At 38.2% G+C, this 24702-nt stretch overlaps 1 protein-coding gene across 2 annotated transcripts in view; it reads right to left on the bottom strand.

Moving 5' to 3' along the window:
- The window catches only part of ANO10 (anoctamin 10), a 253672-nt gene that overhangs the window by 183703 nt on the left and 45267 nt on the right, over nucleotides 1-24702 (bottom strand). For both annotated transcript variants that reach the window (XM_023231375.1, XM_023231376.1), the window contains exons 8-11: nucleotides 23562-23636; nucleotides 19240-19422; nucleotides 13229-13420; nucleotides 7006-7134 (exon numbers count right to left, since the gene is read on the bottom strand). In XM_023231375.1, coding sequence (XP_023087143.1) covers nucleotides 7006-7134; nucleotides 13229-13420; nucleotides 19240-19422; nucleotides 23562-23636 — 579 coding nt within the window. The remainder of the gene's footprint in view (nucleotides 1-7005; nucleotides 7135-13228; nucleotides 13421-19239; nucleotides 19423-23561; nucleotides 23637-24702) is intronic.

The raw sequence follows: 24702 nt of genomic DNA, 5'->3' as shown, positions 1-24702 counted from the left end.
TAAACAAATAATGATGAAAATGATAATAAAGATAACAAAAGTTTCATTCTGATGCTGAGGTGGTTAGAACTGCAGCTCACATCCCCTGTGCCTTGACCAAGTACTCAGCTCTGTGTTTGGCATTTCACATATACAACCTCATCTATGCCTCGCCTTGTGAGAGTGGTAACAAGACCTGCAAATTAGTAAGCACCTCCTCAATACCAGACACATAATCAGAGTTATACATGTGTCATTTCTACTCTTTAGAGCACTCATGCAAGGGAGGCTGCACTGGCCTCACTCTGCAGTCAAGGAAATGGGCTCACAAGACAAGGTGATACACTAATAGGCAGTATAGTGGTAGAAACTACATTTGTATGGTTTCAAATATCTACAAATCTCTCTCCTCTCCCTCTGTTTCTCTCTCTCTCTCTCTCTCTCTCTCCCCCTCTCCCTCCCTCCCTCCCTCTTAGTTGAGAGAGAGGAAGAACACATGTGTGACAAAATGTTCAAAATTAGTGAATCCTGATAAAGAATATATAGGAATTATCTGTATAATGCTGGCAACTTTCAAATCTGAAACTAGGAAAATAAAGCCTGTGAGTCAGGGCACAAAAGAATCTGGAAAGGCTCAGTTCATTCTCAGAGGATACCTCTGGTATTACAGATTAGACTCAATTCTGCCTCTTTTCTTTTCCTTGTTTTTTTTTTTGAGATGGAGTCTTGCTCTGTCGCCCAGACTGGAGTGTAGTGGCACGATCTCGGCTCACTGCCAGCTCCGCCTCCCGGGTTCACAACATTCTCCTGCCTCAGCCTCCTGAGTAGCTGGGACTACAGGAGCCTGCCACAGTGCCCGCTAATTTTTTGTATTTTCAGTAGAGACGGGGTTTCACGGTGTTCGCCAGAATGGTTTCAATCTCCTGACCTCATGATCTGCCCGCTTCGGCCTCCCAGAGTGCTGGGATTACAGGCGTGAGCCACCATGCCCGGCCTTAATTCTGCTTCTAAGCAGCTGCTGGCAGAGGGAGAGGGGGTGCCACATGAAAACTTATTTTTAAAAGGAAGCTGCAATTAAATGCCATTTTTTAAACCACCAATTAAACATGCATGGTACTAGCAAGCTTGGTGGTCACTAGGCCCTAAACATCAGAAATGCAGTGTAATTTCTGGAGTGAGTAGTTAACTCATTTTCAGCTTAGAAAAAGAACCAATTTTAGTAGGTAAATTGTTAGTAGTGTTCAACATATCTGATAGCTACATCTTGCCAATTTTAGAATTAAAAGAAAATTGTCAATTCATTTATTACTAAAATGAAGTATTAGCTAAGATTTGATATTTGGAGGATATCAAGCCATTTCCATTTTTTAGAAATTGGAGACATATGTAATTCTGCAAGTAAAGTAGTAATCTTTTGCTAAAAATTACATCAAAAAAGTTAACTAAGTTTGCCTCAAAAGAAAGGATGATAATTACTTAAGGGAAATTATTTGAATATTGATTTAATCTTCAGGGCTGAACTTTATGACACCGCCAATATTTATTTTTAACCCACAAAAAATGGCATTTTCATATGTTTTCATCTATTGCATTGGTAGGTTATTCTCTGGTTCAGTCCATAAAAATTTCTTCAACTATTTTGCAAATAAAAGTAGTGTTCAAGTGTCATTAATTTTTAAAGGCAACACTAGATGGCAGTAAATACACAAAAGTTGTGACAGACATGACAGTTCTCAGAATACAGTAGTGATCATTTTTGTCTTTATTCAATTTCATCTGTACTAAATCAAGCTTTAAAAAAAATGAAGAATCAGGGCTAGGTGTGGTGGTTCACACCTGTAATCCCAGCACTTTGGGAGGCCAAAGCAGGCAGATCACTTGAGGTCAGGAGTTTGAGATCAGCCTGGCCAAAATGGTGAAACCCCGTCTCTACTAAAAATACAAATATTAGCCAAGCATGGTGGTGTGCACCTGTAATCCCAGCTACTTGGAAGGCTGAGCCATGAGAATTGCTTGAACCCAGGAGGCAGAGGATGCAGTGAGCCAAGATCGTGCCACTGCACTCCAACCTGGGTGACAGAGCAAGACTCTGTCTGAAAAAAAAAAAAAAAAAAAAACAGAAGAAGAAGAATCAGAAACCCATGTAAAAACTAAAGTGAACTGGCTTTGGAAATGTGATCCAGAAAGCAATAGAAACTATCAATTCATCCAATTTTAAATTTTCAGAACATTAACACTCAACATCAACTTTATAAAACTGTTACATTTTCTAAGTCGTGTTTGTCCTGTTAACAAATTCTAATCATGTAAATGTATCTGGATATTTATTTGGTTAATTAATTTGGAGGAAAAAAGCATCTTAAATTGCTTTTTCCATCAAAATGTTAAAAATTTATGAGAATTTTTATATATTTATAGATTATGGCATTTTTTGAGTTAGTAAAATTTCTGCTCTTATAGGGGCCATGAATAAACATATGAAAGTATAGTATGCTGCTAATTTAATATGCTACTAGCAAAACTTTTTTAAATCAATAAGAACATTATGTAGACTCCAGTAAAAAATTCTATTTTAAAGTTAATTTTAAGATTTAATTTCCTTATTTGAAAAGATTTTCAGATAAAAGAGAAAAATCTTATAAACAGAAACATGTTAATGGACTCAATGATGGTTTTTTTTTTTTTTTTTTTTAGACAGAGTCTTGCTCTATCGCCCAGGCTGGAGCACAGTGGTACAATCTCAGCTTACCACAGCCTCTGCCTCTTGGGTTCAAGTGATTCCCCTGCCTCAGCCTCCCGAGTAGCTGGGATTATAGGCACGCACCATCACACCTGGCTAATTTTTGTATTTTTAGTAGAGATGGTGTTTCACTATATTGACCAGGCTGGCCTCGAACTCCTGACCTCGGGTGATCTGCCCACCTCAGCCTCCCAAAGTGCTGAGATTACAGACATGAGCCACCGCGTCCGGCCACTGATAGTTTTGATGAACATTCTGTAACACTCTTTTTTTCCAGCATTACAGAGGTACAACTGACAAATAAAAATTGAATATATTTAAGTTACACAACATATTTTGAAATATGTATATCCTGTGAAATGATTAGCAAAATTAATCTAATTATCTTATCACCTCACATAGTTACCTTGTAAAATTCAGAATCAGAATCAGAATTTCAACACGATTTTACAAACTTAATGGTAGCAAATCAAAAATTTGTATTTTCTATTCTATTTGTAAATGTTACACTTTTTGGATTCATTACAAGACCAGATGGCATTCAGCTGAGGTCTCAGCAACACTAGAATAAAATTGGTAAATTTCTAATTTTTTGGCTATTTCAAATAGCTTGAGCTTGGTTTTGTCCTGACACACAAAATTTTCTATTGAGAAACCAAAGCTAGGGCCCTCTCAAATGTGTGAAAGTCAATAAGGTATAAACAAAACAAATCTTCAAATACACACTGTGGCAGAAAGAGAGCACCCATCTGTGCCAATATAATCCAACTTCTGATCAATAGTTAACATTTTAAAATATCATAAAATAAATAGCCATAGCTTACTGCAAGCACATTGACACAAATACACACTGAAACAGCCAAAACAATCTTGAAAAAGAAAAACAAAGTTAGTAGTCTCACACCGCCTGATTTCAAAACATACTACAAAGCCATGGAAATCAAGAGTATGGCACTGGCATAAAAACAGAAACACTGACCAATGGAATCAAGAGCCCAGAAATAAACTCTGCATATACAGTCAAATGATTTTGCAAACTTTGCATACACAGTCAAATGATTTTCAACAAGGGTGCCAAGACCACTCATTAGGGAAAAGACAATCTTTTCAACAAATAGTACTGGGAAAACTGACATCCACATGCAAAAGAAATACAACTTATAAAAACAACCAAATGAAAATTATAGAACTGAAAAATGCAGTGATAGAAATTTTTTTTAAAAAAACACCTCAGTATATGGGCTCAATAGTAGTGTGGACATAGAGAAGATGTTGAAACAGTGAACTTGAAAATACATCAACAGAATTCACCTAATGTGAATAACAGAAAACAGGCTGACAAAAATTGAACAGAGCCTTAGGGACCTGTGGGAAAATACAAAACACCCAAGATGCATATCAAAATCCCAGGAGAAGACAGAGAGTGGGGCTGAAAGAGTACTTGAAGAAATAATAGCTATAAAGTTCCTTAATTTGGTTAAAGACAAAAACTCACAGATCTAAGAAGCTGAGCATGCCCCAAACAGAATAAACCCCCAAGAAGCTACACTAAGACCCATTATGATTAAACTTTCAAAAATTAAAGATACAGGGGAAAAAAATCTTGAAAGCAGCCAGAGAAAAAAGGACCCATTAACTATAGGCAAGCACCAATTGGAATGATATATTTCTCATCTGAAACCATGGAGACTAGAAGGAATTACCAAAATGTTTTTCATGTGCTGAAAGAAAAAGATTATCATCCATGAATTCTATGTCCAGCAAAACTATACTTAAGAATGAAAGAGAAAAAAAGTTTTCAGATGAAGAAAAAAATTAAGAGAATTTGTTGCTAGCAGACTGACCCTTTAAAAATCAGCTGACAAAAGTTATTAGAACAGAAAAGAAACTGCATTTGTTTCTCAGGGTTGCCAGAACAAAATTATCACAAACTATTATAGATGGCTTAAAACAGCAGGACTGTATTGTCTCATAGTCTGGAGGTTAGAAGTCCAAAATCAAGATGTTGGCAGGAACAGGATCCCCCTAAAACCTGGAGGGAGCCTTCCTTAATGCTTCCTGGCTTCTTTCAAGCCTTCCTTGATGCTTCTTACTTTGCCAGTTTAGACAATGACAATTAAAACAGCTGTTTTTACACAACGTGAAGAGACAATAAATAAATAAATAAATAAATAAATAAATAAATAAATAAGAGAAGGCATAATGGTTAGAACCTAGAGAGTAACAGCCAAGTATCCCTAGAATGTGCAGATTAAGTGAATCCGTGAGGATTAGACTAGCAAAACCATCCTGTAACACATAAGACTAGCCACCTGCAGAACAGTATTATAGGCCAGTAAGTCTCCCGAATTAAGTAAGAAGAACCAGGCCCTCAATATGTGATTAAGGTATCTCTAAACACAAAAGAAAACAGTAGGCTAATCAATGGTAATATACTGAGTCAGCCAGGAATCTAGAGAAAGTGAGGGCAAAAATCAAGAAGTGGACTATAAAGCTCATCCAGCATTGCTCAGAAGCTAGCGATGGACACCAAGAGCTGGCTCATGAGAGAGCTCTGCTCTGTGTGGAAGCAGGGATGGTTTTCAGGTTTTCTACATCTTTCAGGATATTACACTACTCCTGCTCTTGTTCTAAATTTACCAAGAAATCTTCTAATAACCAATCCACCTTCACTTGAACATCCACTGTTATGGTATTGGTAAAGTATCTTTTTATTGTAAATTAACCACCTGGATTTCTGGTCAATCCCTTGTAAGTTTCATGAGTTTTAAGTCTCAGTCAGTCCCAAAAGCCTTTAATTAACTCTGAGTGTACTGGCAAAGACAAATTTTTAGATCTGTGAAGTTAAGTGCCATATTCTAAATCAGGAAGGCACACTACAAGCCCAGCCAGCTGGTCTCTCCCTGTCATAGGTAACTCTGTCTTGTTTTCTCACTTCCACAGGTCATAAATCAGCCTTGCAAATAGCTCTCCAAAATTCTATTCAACTTACAAAATTCAAAATAGACCTACTTGTATCTGTCAGGGCCATTCTCTTTTCCCTCCCACTCACTGCTGTCTAAAATCTTTCTCCAAAATGCATATTCCACATATAGCATCTATCATGAACACAGATTCCTACCAAATACAATAAGAGCAAAAAAGAGCAAAGCAGAATATATTTCTTTAGCCAACACTGGAAATGTGCAAGTTCATGATTTCCTTTCCTCTGGTCAGCCCTGAGCCCAAGGCCTTAAGTATATGAAACACCATTCAGGATCCTCCTAAGTTCTGCTTTTATAGAGTTCCATAACTGTTCTGTTTTTAAAATATCTAAAAATGAAAGGTGGTCACAATATTCTTGACAACTATAATTACAAGCAACAAAAAAAAATTCCTACAAATTATTCCATTTACATTTGGTTAGTGCTTAATTTCCAAGATGTTACAGTGATCCATATTCTGAAACATGATAAAAGAAAAACCTAAAAAGAGCACAGACAGCCTACTTGTGCTTTGCATGTGAAATTATGTATCGTCCTACCAATTACATTTTGAAGTTTGAGAGTGTTTCACAATGAATTTCACACCTGTAGCAAATGAGACTTAAGTAATTATCAAAAAGCATTTCTTAGGATTTATTTGCTTAAGAAAGTAGAACTGTCTTTTCTCTAAAATAGACTAAAAATACATATTAAATGTATAGAATTTGATTTTGAATAGGATTTTTTTTTTTAAGGGACAGTGTCTCGCTCTGTTGACCAGGCTGGAGTGCAGTGGTGCCATCAAAACTCACTATAACTTTGAACTCTAGGGCTCAATCAATCCTCCTGCCTCAGCCTCCCAAATAGCTAGGACTACAAGAATGAACCAACACATCAGGTACCAAATTACACCAGGTAATTTTTAAATTTTTTGTGAAGACAGGGTCTTATGATATTGCCCAGGTCTTGAACTCCTGGCCTCATGTCATCCTTCTGCCTTGGCCTGGGTGCTGGGATTACAAACATGAGCCATGGCACCTGACCCTCAAATAGGATTTACCTACTTAGCACTGGGCAGACCAGCACAATAGTGGAAATTTCACTTCCTGTTTCCATTAGGGTGACAGTTTTTCATACTTGGGCAATAACCATAAATACAAAGCCTGAATCTTCATGTCTTCTATTACTTGAACCATTTTTGCTTTCTTACCAGTAAATCCATATTGCTCAATTGTCAGTCATGGACAGCCCAAGACAGCACTGCTTTGGAATAGAGAAACGTGATATGGATGCTGCTTAAAAGAAGTTTAAATCTTTACTTACCTCCACTGCCACTACAATCAAAACGAGGTCTGCTTTTGACTCTGGAAAGATTGCATTCACTTGTGGTGACATTCCAATCAGAGCACAGTTAGTGACCACAGATATAACACTCATCGTTTCAAAAGCCAACTAAAAGAAAAAAGAATGGAAATTAAAAATTTCAATGACTGCTTCCATATTTCCTCATCCTTTTTCATATTATCTAAAAATCAAGGAAAATGTCTTACCCTAGTTCTAAACATTCCAAGTACATTTTAAACTTTTTTCTCTGTCATGGTATGATTTTTTTAGCTGAAAAAAGCCATACTGTTAGGCAGTATTTTAGACACTTTTGGCATGAATATCCCAAAGCAGTATGTTCTATCTTCCTAATTGGAGGCAGCCCTGGACCTGAATTGGGAATACTGTTAAAGTTACTCTACTCACATCTAAGGGGAATCTAAAGTAGGGCTGCCAGGGAAAAATGTTTTACATTAAAAAACAGGTAAGATTTCAAACAGAACTTATGTTGTGAAACCATCCTTCTACTTTGACATCACACACCACATCTGACTCAGCTATAACTAGCTTTATAATCAAGGCACCAGTGATAAATGATGATCCTTTCCTAGCATCATTTAGCAAACCAAATGTAGAACTTTAGAAAAATATAGATGTTAGGCCCCACTGAGATGTACTAGACAAAATGGTCCAGCATCCCCTGAAGGAGACTTTGGTGCATACTGCAAAGGATGGATGGAGAAATGTTGTGACCATTGCTCTTTTTTTCTTTAATATAAAGCATATGGTGATCACTACTTAATAATTTACCCACTAATTCCAAGAAACACAAGTACTATTAGAAACATTAATTTTAAAAGAAGTAAAACAAAAGATGACTGAATCCAAACTTAATATGAATGCATCTTGTCCCATGGAGAACTTCTGCCATCTTACAATTTAGAAATCTTTTGTGTAGTCTGATTATTTTTCCACAGTTTTCTTCACAAGAAATCTAAGACTGTCTTTAGTTTAAAATTTCCATTTACTTACTTTTGATTATATTCACATAGCTTAAAAATCAAAAATTCTAAGTACATAGTGAAGAGTGTCTTGTTCCCTCATCCCCTTTTCTTCCACTTCCCAGCTCCCATTCCCCCTAGAAGATAACCACTATTTGCAATTTCTTATGTATTCTTCCAGACACTTTGTATGCAAAATAAGCAAACTTGAACATATACACTCTTTCCTATTCCCTTTTCAGCATACGACACACTGTCAGGTCCCTTGCTTTGGTCATTTAAAGTGTCTTGAGGGACTTTCTGTGTCAATACTAAAAGAGCTCCCTCAGTCTTTGCCACATCTGCTTCAGCATTTTATTACACGGACGTTACTAGAACTTATGTAACCATTTTCTTACTGGTGGGCATTTAGTTGCTATTACAAACAATGCTACAATTGGTGATCTTATAAGAACATCATTTAACAAATGTGGAAAGAGGCTAAATTCTGGAAGGTGAAATGGCTGAGTCAAAGGGGACATCCATTTGTAATTTTGATAGATAATACGAAGCTGCACTGCATGGGCTGACCAGCTCATGCTTTCACCAGCAGCATATGACAGTGCCTGGCTTCGTGAACTTGCAGTATATTTGTAACTAAACTTTCAGGTTTTTAAAAAATCGCCTATATTGAATTATAATTTACATACAATAAACTGCATGCATTTAAGGTATATACTTCATCACATTTTGATAGGTGTATTTACCTGTGAAACCACCAGCACCACAAACAAGACACAGGACATTTCCATTTCCCGCAAAAGATTCCTCATGACCCTTGCAATTCAGCCCTCTCTTTATACCTGGGTCCAAGCAAAATATGATCTGCTTTTGTCAATATAGATTTGGTTGCATATTCCAAAAATCAGATATAACCAAAACCATACAGTATACATTCTTTTGTGTCTGCTTCTTTTAAGCAGCATAATGATTCAGTGATTCATGTTTTATGTATCACTATTTCATTTCTTTTTTATTGAGCAGTGTTCCATTTTATAAATATGTCAAAATTTTTGTTTTCCATTTGCCTACTGGTGGCAAGTCGGGTTGTTTCCAGTTTGGGGTTACTGTGAATAAAGTTGCTATGAACATTCCTGTGCAGTCTTTGTACGAACATATCCATTCATTTCTCCTGGTCATCTGTTAATATTTCTCCTTTCAGTTCAAGTTTTTTTTTCCCCACATATTTTGAAACTCTGTTCTTTGGTACATATACATTTAAGATTGCTATGTCTTCCTGGTAATTTGACACTTTTATAATAGGATGGTTCTCTCTGGCAATTTTTGCTCAGATGTCTACTTTATCTGACACTAATAGAGTCATTCCTTCTTTCTTTTAATATTTCCATATATCTTTTTCTATTCTTTTACTTTCAACCTACCTAAATCATATTTGACTTGAGATTCTTAAAGACAGCATATACTTCAGTCATGTGTTTTAATCCACTCTCCCAATCTCTGTCTTTAATTGTTGTCTGACCATTTACAAGTAATGTAGTCATTGATATGTTAGGATGTACGGCTGGTCATTTCCTTGTTTTCTGTTTGTTCCCTGTTTTTCATTTCTCTGCTTTCTTTTTCCTGTCTTACTGTGGTTTACTTGAACATTGTTTAGAATTCCATTTTGGTTTATCTATAATGTTCCTCAGTATATCTTTTGTGTAATGTTTTCAGTGGTTGCTCTAGGTATTACATATCCATAACTTACCACATTCTACTTGTGTCATCATTTATGAGTTTCAGTGAAGCACAGAAACCTTACCTCCCTCTACCATCCTTTATTTATAATATACTTGTCTTGACACAGGGGAAAGAATCAGACAGTGTATCTTGTCTACATAGGCTGGGTGCAGTGGCTCATGCCTGTAATCCTAGCACTTTGGAAGGCCAAGGTGGTAGAATCATTTGAGGCCAGAAGTTTAAGACCAACCTGGTCAATACAGTGGGAGCCCATGTCTACAAAAAATAAATAAAACATTTTTTTCTATATATATTTAGAATCATTGGACAGTATTATAAGTTTTGCTTCAACCATCAAACTTAACATAGAAAACTCAATAAGAGAAGAAAAGTCTATTTTGTTTACTAATATTTTTGGTTACCATGTTTTTTCTTCCTCAGGTTCCCAGATTTCTTCCTTTATAATTCCTTAGTTAAGAGAACTTCCTATAGCTATTCTCTTAGGCTAGGTCTACTGGCAACAAATTCTCTTAGTTCGCTCTCATCTGAAAGTGTCTTGCTTTTTCCTTCATTTCTGAAAAATATTATCTCTGGATATATATATGTGTGTGTGTGTGTGTGTGTATTTTATATATATATATATATATAAAATAATATAAAATACACACATACTTTTTTTTTTGGAGATGGAGTTTTGCTCTTGTCGCCCAGGCTGGAGTGCAATGGTGTGATCCTGGCTCACTGCAACCTACGGCTCACTGCAACTTCCGCCTCCCAGGTTCAAGCAATTCTCCTGCCTTGGCCTCTCAAGTAGCTGGGATTACAGGCACCTGCAACCACACCTAGCTAATTTTTGTATATTTAGTAGAGATGGGGTTTCACCATGTTGGTCAGGCTGGTCTCAAACTTCTGACCTCAGGTGATCCACCTGCCTCAGTCTCCCAAAGAGCTGGGATTACAGGCGTAAGCCACTGCAGCCAGCCAGGATTCTATATTGACAACACTTAAAGGACCTGAAAAATATTTTGCCACTTTCTTCTGGCCTCCATGGCTTCCAATAAGAAATTGGCTGTCATTCTAATTGTTTTTCCCCTATAGGTGAGATGTTATTTCTCTTTTGATGCTCTTGAAATGCTGTCTTTAGCTTTCAAGTGTTTATGATGTGTGTTGGCAAGGATTTCTTTGGTGTATCTTGTTTGTGGTTCACAGTGCTTCTTAAATCTGCAGTTTTGGGTCTCTTGCCACATTTGAAAAGTTCTTAGCCATTGTTTATTCAAGTACTTTTTGGGCCCCTCCCTCCTTCTTCTCTCCTTCTGTAACTTCGGTGACATGAATGTGAGCTCTTTTTTATATCCCTGAGGTTGTGTTTGTTCTCACAGAATATTTTCTCTCTGTTGTTCAGACTGGATAATTTCCCTCTGTTTTTTTTTTTTTTTTTTTTTTTTTTTGAGACGGAGTCTCTCACTGTTGCTTGGGCTGGAGTGCAGTGGCGCAATCCAGCTCACTTCAACCTCTGCCTCCCAGGTTAAGCGATTCTCCTGCCTCAGCCTCCCATGTAGCTGGGATTATAAGTGTCCGCCACCACGCCCAGCCAATTTTTTTTTTTTAAGACGGAGTCTCTCACTGTTGCTCGGGCTGGAATGCAGTGGCGCGATCCAACTCACTTCAACTTCTGCCTCCCAGGTTTAGGCGATTCTCCTGCCTCAGCCTCCCAAGCAGCTGGGATTATAAGTGTCGGCCACCACGCCCAGCTAATATTTTTTTTGAGACGGAGTCTCTCACTGTTGCTCGGGCTGGAGTGTAGTGGCGCAATCCAGCTCACTTCAACCTCTGCCTCCCAGGTTTAAGCGATTCTCCTGCCTCGGCCTCCCAAGTAGCTGGGATTATAAGTGCCCGCCACCAGGCCCAGCTAATTTTTTGTATTTTTAGTAGAGATGGGGTTTCACCATGTTGGTCAGGCTGGTCTTGAACTCCTGACCTTGTGATCTGCCTGCTTTGGCCTCCCAAAGTGCTGGGATTACAGGCGTGAGCCACAGCACCCAGCTGATAATTTATTTTATTCTATTTTCCAGTTTCTGATTATTTCCTCTCTCCCTTCCATTCTGCTGTTGCACTCATTCAGTGTGCTTTTTATTTCAGTTATGGTATTTGTCACTTCTAAAATATCAATGTGATTCTCTTTTATATCTTCCATCTCTTTGCTGAGACATCCACATCTAAAAAGGGTCTGTTTTTTCATTTGTTTCAGATATGGTCATAATTATTACTGAAACTTTTATATAAGGCTGTTTTAAAATCTCTAATATTTCTAACCTGTGTCATCTTGGTAGTGGCATCTGCTGACTGTCTTTTCTCATTAAGCTTGATTTCTTCCTGGTTCTTTCTATGATGAGTGATTTTTCTTTTTCTTTTTTCTTTTTTTTTTTTTTTTTTTTGAGATGGAGTGTCACTCTGTCACCCAAGCTGGAGTGCAATGGTGCGGTCTCAGCTCACTGCAACCTCTTCCTCTTGGGTTCAAGTGATTCTTCTGCCTCAGCCTCCTGAGTAGCTGGGATTACAGGCACCCAGCAGCATGCCTGGCTAATTTTTGTATTTTTAGTAGAGATGGGGTTTCACCATGTTGGCCAGGCTGGTCTCAAACTCCTAACCTCAGGTGATCCGCCTGCCTCAACCTCCCAAAGTGCTGGGATTACAGATGTGAGCCACCACACCCAGGCTGATCAGTGATTTTTTAAATAGAAACCTGGACATGTTAGGAGAGATAAGATTCTAAATCGTATGTAAACCTTCTGTTTTAGTTGATTTCTCTGACACCATTCCAGAAAGGGAAGAGGGGATAACGCCTTATTACTATCAGGTAGAGGTAGAAGTCCAGGTTCCCCATGTAGAAACTACTGGCACCCAGGGGGGATTCCTCATTATTGCTGGACAAGGATGGGTGCTCTAGCTTCCCACTAGACCTCTACTGATTCTTCCTTCAGGGAGAGAAGGACAGGTGCCTCATATATGTTCCCATGTGGCCTCCACTGTGCAGGGTTGTGGTGAAACTCCTTATATTCCACTAGGCTTCCCCTGAGACCACCCCAGGACTAGAAAACTAGACTAGCAGAAACTAAAAAAGGAGTCTATTACTGCCAGATAGGAGCAGAAGTCTAGGTTCCCCATGTGGCTTCCACTGACACTGTAGCAGGGAGGGTCTCATTAATACTGGCTGAGATGAAGTCTCAGCTGGCTACTTTCCTAGAAGATTGTCAGAGTTTCACATCTAAAAGGCATCTTAGAAATTATATTTATCTCCCCTAATCCCCAATTTTAAAAACAAGAAAAGTGAAGCTAGACAAAGTTAATGGTTATCTAAGGCCACACAGCTAGTTTGTAGCAAAACAAACAAACTCAGCTTTCCTAAATCTCTCTGTAGGGCTTACTTTTTACATTTTTTCTCCCTGTCAGAACACCTCATATTTTTATTTTTTAAAGGAATAATTATTTTCTGAAACAATTACCTGCCACACACCAATATGGGCTGAAGGTTCTGAGAATGGACGCTTGAAGACCCTGCACATTTTTAAGGCATCTGAATTGACTTCAGTGAAGTTATTTAACACAGCAAAGGCAGCTGCTAATGGGTAAACACAGGAGAAAAGGCTCACATAACCAAACTGCAGGAATAACTCCAAGTAATCATCAAAGGTGCCCTGAAAATATAAACAAGCATGCATTATTTTAATATCATATAATAGGAATATCTTTTTGCAATACTCTTCAAAGCCGTGGCCTCTAACTATTCAAAAAAACCTCAAAGAGTTTCCCCATCACACACCAGCGTTTCTCCAACTTCTGACCCTCAGGCTTCATGATCATCCCACACACATGCAATAATAATTTCAGTTTAAGAAAAGTATTCATCACAATATTTTATAGCAATCATAAGCATTAATGTTTTTAAATTAATAAACATTATTATTATTGCATCTCTGAACCAGTCTTTCACTAAAATATGCATATTAGGTTCAGTGTTAGTGTAAGTCAGAGTCCACTTCCAGTCAGCTTTTCTTATTTTATATTTTACTAAATAGAAAATCTCAAACACAACAATAGGGTATTGGGAATGGCAAAAGGTGCTTCTTCCAGATGTTCTGGATATCTGAATCAAGTATGAACCCACAGATTCTGAGTCTCACTGGCTGTTTTCGAGGTTCACCAGAAAGTACCACTATACACATAAACCTCAGAACTGGCCGGTTAAATGCTCAGCTTGGGATTCAAAGGTGAGCAGTTTCTAAATAACTTGGTTGGTTGCCTTTGGCTCTAGATAGTATGTCCTTGTGTTGTGTTGCAGCATCTAGTTATGGTTCTTAAATATACCCAGTGACATTGCATCAATCTCTTTCTCTGAAGGATGAAGAAATCAAGAGTTGGGAAAGAGTAAAAATCCTAGCAATCGAGCCATTTTTACCACATTCGGTCTTAAGAAATCCTGATACCCTATGCTCAGCATTCAAAATTGCACTGTTTCAGGCTGTAAAGATCAAGCCTATGCAGAGATGTGCAGGCAGTTTTTCTCAGGTGTGCTATTGGGAAGCCTCTGGAAATCATGCAAAGGCCTTCTTGGAGTTATTAGTGTATAGCACCCAGGGAGAACTTTCCGAACACAGCAGTGTGCTCCACACTCTGTGTTTCCCCACACTCTGTGTTTCCATCTCTCCGGGTGATTCTGAGTGATGATAGGTACACGTTAACATTGTATCGGTACCTTTTACACTTCTGACTGCTTTTGAGCCAATAAATTTAGCAAACCAGGGACATAATCCAACAGCAAGAAGGAAAAAAATGAAAATTTAACAAAGAAAACACATACACACACTAAGAATATATTAACCAAGACACAATCTACCCTATTCTCTCTTTTTGTTGGACCATGCTATCAACACTCAGCTGGGAAGTTTTAAACTGATAAAATGTTATTTACTAAAAACACAGAACAAACATAACACACAATGGTGAGAAGATTAAAAAAAATCAGAAATAAGATAAAGATTCCTGTAATAATTACTTCTATTCAAATTATATTGAACATACTAGTAAGCCTAGTAAGTAAGTACTAGTAAGCCTTACTATATTATTAATTAAAACTAATATTTGATGCTTACTATATTATTAATTAAAACTGAGAAATTAGAAAAGGGTAAAGACTGAACGAAGAAAGAAAATGGTTATTATTTATAGCTCAAATTACTGACTATGTAGAAAATCCAACAAAATCTATAGAAAATATTTTGGAAATAACAGGAGAGTTCAGCAAAATTGTGGGTAAAAGATATAAAAATTAACAGCATTCCCATATGCCAGCAACAAACAATTAGAAATTATATTTTTAAAGAGATACTATTTATAAAAAGCAAAAGGAAAGTCTCAAAAGTATTGACCCACAGATAACTTATTCATTATAAAATGAAGAAAAAAAAAACACCTGTGCAGTCTGCCTTTTACCAAGCCAACCAAATGATCAAACAAGGTGACCCCACAAAATGGGCAACCAGACGTCAATGCCTCCTGATGGGGTGCACTGGTGGTATACTTCCAAAATCATTTAACTCAAATCTTATGAGAAGTAAGACCAAACAATAGATTTACAAAAGCCAATTCCTTGAAAAACGCGAAGGAGGTTGCTCTAGAGCTGTAATTTTCAAGCTTTTTTGGTCTTAAGAGCCCTAAACTCTTAAAAATTATTGAGGACATTGAAGACATTCTGTTTGGCCAGGCACAGTGGCTCACGCCTGTAATCCCAGCACTTTGGGAGGCCGAGGCAGGTGGATAACGAGGTCAGGAGATTGAGACCATCCTGGCTAACATGGTAAAATCCTGTCTCTACTAAAAACTACAACAAATTAGCTGGGTGTGGCGGGCACCTGTAGTCCCAGGTACTCGGGAGCATACTGGGTACAGTGTACCCAGGTACAGTGAGCTGAGATCGCGCCGCTGCACTTCAGCCTGGGCGACAGAGTGAGACTCTGTCTCAAAAAAAAAAAAAAAAAAAAAAGACATTTTGTTTATGTGAGTTTATCTACTTGATGCTTTGATGCTTACTATATTATTAATTAAAACTGAGAAATTAGGCCAGGCATGGTGGCTCATCCCAACACTTTGGGAGGCCAAGGTGGGAGAACTGCTTAAATCCAGGAGTTCAAGACCAGCCTGGGCAACACAGTGAGAGCCCATCTCTACAAAAAATACAAAAATAAGCCAGGCATGATGGTGCATGCCTATAGTCCCAGATACTCAGGAGGCTGAGGTAGAAGGATTGCTTGAGCCTGGGAGGTTGAGGTTGCAGTGAGCCACTATTGCTACCACTGCCCTCCAACCTGGGTGACAAAGTGAGACCCTGTTTCACAAGGAAAAAAAAAAAAAAACTGAGAAATTTTAAAGACATTCCATTAATTCATTTAAACAATAACATATTAACATAAATGTCTTTTGAAAAATAATTACATTTCAAAAAATGTTAATGCAGACTGGCACTTTTTACATTTTTTGCAAACTTTTGTAATGTATCATTTAGTAGAAGGCAGTTCATTTATTGTGCAGCAATATGATGTTCTACTTGGAACAGTCGTCATGAAAATTCAGCCTCACCCAGCTATGCAGTTGGACATGAGCGGGCAGTTCACAGGAAAAGGACAGCAGAGGACAGTGAAGATCTAGGAAGCAACACAGCCTTAGTCCTGGGCTGGTGGAGCAGCAGTCAGGAGACCCAGGGGATTACCATGGGTGGGAATATTACAGAGAATTTCTTTTTATATATAGACTCTATCCGCATTTTCTAAGTTTTCTATAGTGAGTGAGAAAGTATTACTCTTATAATAATGTTTTTAAAGTTTCAGCCAAATTGCTTTTTCCCAAAGCTTGGTAACATTATTTTAGACTCATATATAACAGTCAGGATGAGATTACAGAAAATACAATTCTAAATTTATTGATTTCAATTAGGAGAAAAATGAACCCAGAAGAAAGTATTCATGCATAGGAAACAATCATCCACAATAAATGTCACCCAAAAGTATCCCCACCTCCAAATACATGGAAAGAACTGAAATGGCAAATATCCAATGTCACTCCAGTGGAGATAGTGAAAAAGAAACCTATAAGAGATTAGGAGTGGGAAATGGCCAGATCATGCAGAACTCTGCAGGCCCAAAAAGGAGTGGCACTGTAAAGCCTAGAGTTCACTCACAGACCCAGGGCCTGAGAGAAATCAATATATTATTTCCTTTACTTCACATCAGAGACCCTGTGGTGTATAACGGAAATATTCTGAATTGGCAAGGCAAAGTCTTGAACCTTCTTTCTGATTTAGTCACCAAATGATTAATGACATAGAGCTTCATTCGCTTCTTTTTGACATGGGAATAGCCATGCCTCCCTCACCTTCCTTCATAAAGGTTTTGTCAGATACCTTGAAATGTCAAAAGAGGTAAGATCTGAGATTTTGGCAGTGTCCCATCACTGGCATACAGTTCTTAGATAAATTAGAATTGCTCAGATGAGGACTATACTAAAAACCATTCATTGAGTCAGGGGCAAAGCAGGAGAAACCCATCTTGAGAAGATTATGAATTGTGTTTTGGGTACTTCGGGAGATAATGTTGTTTGCCCAAACAATTTTGGAGAAAAAGAAGAGCTGAAAGCAGATTCTAATTGATTATAGAAAGAGAAGTAGGAAACTAGAGACAACAATATGGAGAATTACTGCAGAAAACTGTGAGGGGAGGGAAAGACAGGACAAAAATAGCAGAAGATGTGAAGAGTTTGCTTAGTTCAAAATGGGCAAGTTGCTGACTTGGTGGAGCAGTTAGAAGGAGAAGAAGGAGATACAAGAGTACCAGGTGACGGCTGGTGACAGGAGGCCTCCAAAGACGAGGGGGGATGGAATGAGAGTACTGGGGACGGACTGCTGGTGCAGTTTCTATAAGAGAGTGAAGAAAGGAAAATAAATGTGGCCAAGAATACCACCCCCAAGCATAGGCAAGGATAGGATCTTGACATAATGGGAACTTTTATCCTACAGTAAAATGATATAATTTAACTTTTATCCCATAGTAAGCTAGCACTCAATCAATCCAGGAAGGACAGCTCCACACTTATGCCCACGTGCTCTTTCTCTTTAATTCTTCCTCTGGAGAGAGAGTAGGTGTGTGTCTTTTCTCTATGCTTCATATATAAATATAAACAATGTTACTGTTCAAAGTGTACTATGTGTTTATACTTTGAATAATCTCCCTCAAACACAGCAATGATAGAAGGGGCTAGGATCTGTATCCTATCAGGAGGAGGACCAAGAGCACCCTCTCCCCTGGAGTGTAACTGGAACCAAGCTTGCTGAGCAAAACCAGGGGTTGGGACCATGCTCCCTGCCCTTCAAAGGAGGCTTTAAAAAAGCCACAACTGCTGCCTGGTAACTAACTACAGCTATCCAACAGCATGCTACCTACTGGCTCTGTGACCAGATCTATAAAATCCTCATCAACACCACAAGATGGGAGCTCTGGGCTACAAACACCTGGTTCTGGATGAGGGGCTTGGAGGCTCAGTAGGGCAACTGCAAAAAATAAGGCAGAAGTGAGCAGAGAGAAAAGGACAAAGTCCTACTCAACATGAATATACAAACTGAAATTCCTAAGCACGTGAGAAAAATTATGAAAGTCAGTCAAGATACTCAATAATCAGGAGATAAACTCATTCAAGATGAAAAACAAGACTATGAAAGTTTCACAATAATGGGCTTTTAGTAAATGACCCGCTGAAGGATCTATTTCACCAGAAGGAATACTGTAGCAACAAGGAAGGTGCAGGATGTTAAGAAACAATGGCCTTAAAAAATGTGAAATACAGAAACAGTGAATGTAGTCAGAGCTCAATAAAAGTTGGTTGAACACATAGTTAGATTTTATGAGCTAGACCTTTCTTTCAAATATTAAAAGTGTAAATCTCTAATGATCTGCTTGTAGTTCCTAAAAATAATTCAGAAAGTCTCTGTCTTAAAGGAACTGTTGTATATTTATACAATAGCAGTAACGTAAACTAAAATTCAATCTTCAGATTGGCATTCTATTGTTCATCAATGGGCCTCTATCTTTTGCTTGTGCGGCCATCATTTTCCATGAGTTTGAAGTGTCAAGAGTGAGCAATGCTACTACCTCTTCAGGGACCATCTCTCCCGTTCTGTCATCTCTGGGGCAACTATTTCTACCCTGCTCTCCGCAAAGCAAAGTAGTCATGTAATTCTCCAAATTTGCCCTTTGGTGTCATTAGGCGTAACTTTAGATTTCAGACAGCAGTGCTTCAATGCACAATTCTATCCTTTTCACTTTAAAGTGGTTCATGATGAGGAGACTGACTAGAAAGCATTTCTAGAATAGCCACATCTGAGATCATGAATGTGTAACGTTTGTTGAACTCGGTGCATGGCTACTATTCACTTTCAGTAAATGTTTAATTCAGCAATATTTCAACTTACCAAATAAGTTCCCATTTCTTTTTCCAGGATGACTTGTTCATACAATGTAGCATCAATGTCTGCCTTTAAAGCCTGCATCTTCCTCTTCACCCGCACACCATGCTTCCTTTGGAGCCAATAAGGAAGAAGAGATTCCACAATTTGGTTGAGGATCTGGGAGGTAATCAGGAGAGTAGCCAAGCTCTAAAGAGAAGCACACAAATCATATTTTGGGAATATAGCTTAATAAAATACAGCATTTATATAAATTATATATAAATATATAAAAATTATAAATTAATAAAACTATAGCACCTATAACATAAATACAATTATGCAACAAATAAAATGGAATCTTCAATAAATAGCATACTATTGTGTTATAAAAACTAGTATTAGAAAAGCTAGGTGTTAGAATGGTATTCCCAATTTATGGTTTTTCACATGAAAGACCAAGATTAAAAGATAAATAAGATTATAATACAAATAACGTTATAATAAGAAACAAACTGGTCAATTAAACAGTCCCAATACAAGGAAATAAAAAATGTTTGAGAGGATGGATATGCTAAATACCCTGATCTGATTGTGATACATTTTATGTATGAAAACATCACCATGTACTTCATGAATATGTACAATTATTTGTCAATTCTAAAACTTTAAAAAAAGAATCATTACGAAAATGAATTAACTTGCAGTTGTGTTCTTCAACATTTCATCCTGACTGCAACGTGTAAATCTAAATGATGTTGCCAACTATGGAAAAAAACAGTTTGACTAAATTCTTTTTTAAAGAATTTAAAGTATGCCACTAATACATACCCCCTCACTACAAAAAAACAGAAAAAATAATTAATCCACATATTTACAGTCAACTGATTTTCTATAAAGGCACTAAGAATGTATATTGAGGCGGGGTGCAGTGGCTCATACCTGTAATCCCAGTACTTTGAGAGGCCGAGGCGGGCAGATCACCTGAGATTGAAAGTTTGAGGCCCGGCACAGTGGCTCATGCCTGTAATCCCAGCACTTTGGGAGGCCAAGGCAGGTGGATCATGAGGTCAGGAGATTGAGACCATTCTGGCTAACACAGTGAAACCCCATCTCTACTACTAAAAATACAAAAAATTAGCCAGGTATGGTGGTGAGCGCCTGTAGTCCCAGCTACTTGGGAGGCTGAGGCAGAAGAATTGCATGAACCTGGGAGGCAGAGCTTGCAGTGGGCCAAGATTGCGCCACTGCACTCCAGCTTGGGCGGCAGAGCGAGGCCCTGTCTCAAAGAAAAAATAAAAAAAGGAAGTTTGAGACCAGCCTGGCTGACATGGTGAAACCCCGTCTCTACTAAAAATACAAAAATCAGCTGGACGTGGCAGCGAACGTCTGTAATCCCAGCTACTTGGGAGGCTGAGGCACGAGAAACTCTTGAACCTTGGAGGCTGCAGTGAGCCAAGATTGCACCACTGCACTCCAGCCTGGGCAACAGAGTGAGACTCCATCTCAAAAAAAATGTATATTGGAGAAAAAAATACCCTCTTCAATAAATGGTGCTGAGAAAACCAGGTATCTATACGCAGAAGAACGAAACTAGACCCCTCTCTATCACCACAGACAAAAGTCAACTCAAAATGGATTAAAGATCTAAACATAAAACCTGAAACTATAAAACTACTAGAAGAAAACATAGGGGAAATACTATAGGACATTGGTCTAAGCAAAGATTTTATGGCTAGGACTCCAAAAGCACAGGCAATAAAACCAAAAATAGACAACTGTGACTACATTAAAGAAAAAAGCTCCTGTACAGCAAAGGAAACAACACAGTGAAGAGACAATCGTTGAATGGGAGAAAAGATCTGCAAACTATGCATCTGATAAGGAACTAATACCTAGAATACCAGAATATACAAGGAACTCAAACAATGGCAAAAATACAAAGAATCCCATTAAAAAGTAGGCAAAAGACATGAATACACATTTCTCTAAAGAAGACATATACATAGCCACAGGTATATGAAAAAATGCTCAGCACCACTCATCATCAGGGAAATGGAAATCAAAGCCACAATGAGATATCATCCTACTCCAACTAGAATAGCTATTATTAAAAGACCCAAAAAATCCAGATGCTGACAAGAATGTGTAACAAAGGGAACTCTTAAACACTGTTGGTGGTGGGAATGGAAATTAATACAGACATTATATAAAAGAGTATAGAGAGAGTTTTTTTTTTTTTTTAGACATCTAAAAAAAAAAACTGAAAATAGAACAACCATAGAATCCAGCATTCCAACTATTGGGTATTTCTCCAAAGGAAAAAAAATTAGCATATCAAAGGGATACCTGCACCCCCATGTTTACTGCAGCACTATTCTTAATAATAAAGAAACAGAATCAACCTCAGTGTCTATCAACAGATAAACAGATAAGGAAAATGTGGTATATATACACAATAGAATACTAGTTGGCCATAAAAAAGACTGAAATTCTGTCAATTGCAGCAACACGGATGGAAATGCAGGTCATTATGTTAAGTGAAATAAGCCGGGCACAGAAAGACAAATATCACAGGCTCTCACTCATATGTGGGAGCTAAAAAAGTTGATCTCATAGAGATAGAGTGGGACAACAGTTACCAGAGGCTGGGTGGGTGTGTAAATAATGTATTGTATGCTCCCAACATATAGAAATGATAAATACCTGAGGTGATAGATACTCTAAATACCTTGATTGATCATTACACTTTTTTTTTTTGAGACAAGGTCTCACTTTGCAGTGGCGCGATCACAGTTCACTGCAGCCTGGAGCTCCCAGGCTCAGGTGATCCTCCCACCTCAGCCTCCCAGGTAGCTGGGACTACAGGCATGTGCCACCACACCCAGCTAATTTTTTGTATATTTGACAGAGACAAGATTTCGCCACGTTGCCCAGGTTAGTCTTGAACTCCTGGGCTCAAGCAATCTGCCTGCCTCAGCCTGCTAAAGTGCTGGGATTACAGGCGTGAGCCATTATGCCTAGCCTTCATTACACATTTTATGAATGTAACAAAACAGCATATGTACCCCATAAAAATGTACAGCTAGGCATGTATTAATTAAAAAAAAAGAAAATAGAAAAAAAGAGCCACCCATAATTCCACAACCATGACAAAACCACTGCTATTTCTTGGGATATTTCTTTCCAATCATATATAAAAATAAAACTATAATTATCCTATATGGATACAACTTTGTTTACTGCTTTTATCACTTAATATGTGTGAGCATTTTCCCATGTCATTAAAAATTCTTTTTTACTTGGCCCGTACACTGCTGTTGAATTAAGCATTACTCCCAATTTTCGCTATTATAATGCTGGTGCTTGGATATCTATGTGCATGAATCTTTGCTCCTCTCTGAAGATTTACTAGGGATGAGTTAAGGTTCTTGGCAATGCTGTCAAGAGAGCTGCTTTCCAGAGATATATCAATCTCCACTTTTCTCAGATAGATATGAGTGTTTCATCACACTCCACCTTTGCGGTATTACAACTGTTTTTTTAAGCAGTCCTCCTCCATTCCCCTATTTTCTGCTAAATAAAGGAGACTCTCTAAAGCAGAAGAAATGAGAAGTCACATTCGACTAATACACTATTACATGGGACCACTATTACATGTACATCCAACTCATCAATTCCAAATGTATTACTTTAAACTTTCTCTATTTGAAAAATAATTTTTAACAAGTGGAGTCTAGGCTTTGAGACTGCTCACCAACAATCTCAGAATATTAAAACTGGGAAAAAAACAGCCATTTACTTATAACTGGTTCAAATATAAAAAGGAGAATTTAGAATCAATAATTAGTTCTTAATTTATTATTCATTGGTATTATGTGATCCAGAAATGACAACACACCAAAATAAATTCAGACACTTTAGAAAAGATACAGCACTGTATAGGATCCACTGGTCTCTAAAGTTTAACAACTTATTAATTTAAAAATTAAATTTGCGAGACCTAGGGTTACACCAATCATCCCCACCCAAGGCACACAAAACAGTTCGATTAATGAATACTACATTTTTGCTGTTAGAGTTGCTTACAAGCTTTGAGGTGAACTATATAATTGATTTTACTGCCCTATACTATTAATTTGTCAGGTTGGTTAGGTTCAACTCATTTCAGCTGAGCATAATACACAATGTGATTCCTAATAACTTTTTATTTAGAATTTGCTTAAAAATATACAAAATTTAAAAGAGTTTTATTTGTAAAAATAATTTGAAGCCAATTACAGCATCTAAAGATAGAAAACCACCTCCATGACCTAAAAAATTGGTATTTTTCTGTTATTCACACTTACCTGGCGCAAAAGCTTCATATCTTTCAGGACAAAGGCAATGTAGAAGAGTGAGGCAAAGCAATTGAGAAAGTTGAACTGCCAAAAAAAAAAAAAAAAGATAAGTGTTAAACACTGCTTTAGAGTACTTTATTACAACTGTAATGTAGCATTTAAAAATGTAATGAGAGACTTCCAGTCTAAATGCAATAGAGAAGACTTGTTTCTCCCCATGTCTCCTTATTAAATAAACAAACTCTGGAAATAACAAACAAGGCAACCAAAGGAGAACTGTGAAAGGTGCTTAAAGGAAGATGAGATGGTTTAGGAACCCAGAGCTGAAGGAACAACACAGCACATGCACACCTTAAGTTCCCCCACCCAACAGAAGGAGGAGACCAAGGCCTGGCATTTCCCAACCCCAACCTACCAACCCAGGTAGCCCAAGCAGGCTCATTTCTCCCACATTTGAATAGGAATTCTGTCAGTGCCAGGGGAGCCCTGCTAAACCGGCAAGGAGAAATCAATGAGGACCCCCTCACTAACAATACGTTTCCTGGGGAAGTGCTCTTCTTCCTTGCTGGGCCTGAGACTCCCCTGCTCCACAGAGAGATCCCAGGATGGCCAGGCAAGCACTGGCAAGAAAGACCCCATCACAGCAAGCCCATGCCTGGAAAACCCATCAAAAGTAAGTGGGGCACCTGGGTGACACTGGCAAGGGGGCCCCTGCCACAAGGGCCTAATACAAGAGGCCTCTTCATGACTATGGACCTGAGATTCTCTCTATTACAGAGAGACAGCAGGTAACTGGGAGGCTATAACAACCAGTCTGGCCTGGGAAGCATCTTTGTCACCATGAGCATGAACTCCCTTGCCCTGCCAGATACACAGAAGCAGGCTGGGTGAAGGGAAGTACCAATTAAGGGGATCCTCCCACAAAAAGTGCCATCTCTTCCAGGAGTTCCCTGCTCAAGAACCTATAGCTTACCCCTGGCACCAGTGGGTTTCCTTTCTGCCTCCCAGCCCCCATGCTGACTATTCCAACCCAGTAGCATCACTTAGACAAAGGCTGCTATGTGTACAGGTGTGAGTGCTTAATTACTGCAGAGATGGGGAGTCGTTCTAGAAAGTGAGCAGTAAGATAAGCACAGGACAGGGGTGCTAA

Source organism: Piliocolobus tephrosceles, chromosome 2 (assembly GCF_002776525.5).
Source record: "Piliocolobus tephrosceles isolate RC106 chromosome 2, ASM277652v3, whole genome shotgun sequence".
Classification (NCBI taxonomy): Eukaryota; Metazoa; Chordata; class Mammalia; order Primates; family Cercopithecidae; genus Piliocolobus; species Piliocolobus tephrosceles.
Note: the sequence above shows the minus strand (reverse complement) of the source record. Positions and strands in the feature narration are given on the sequence as shown.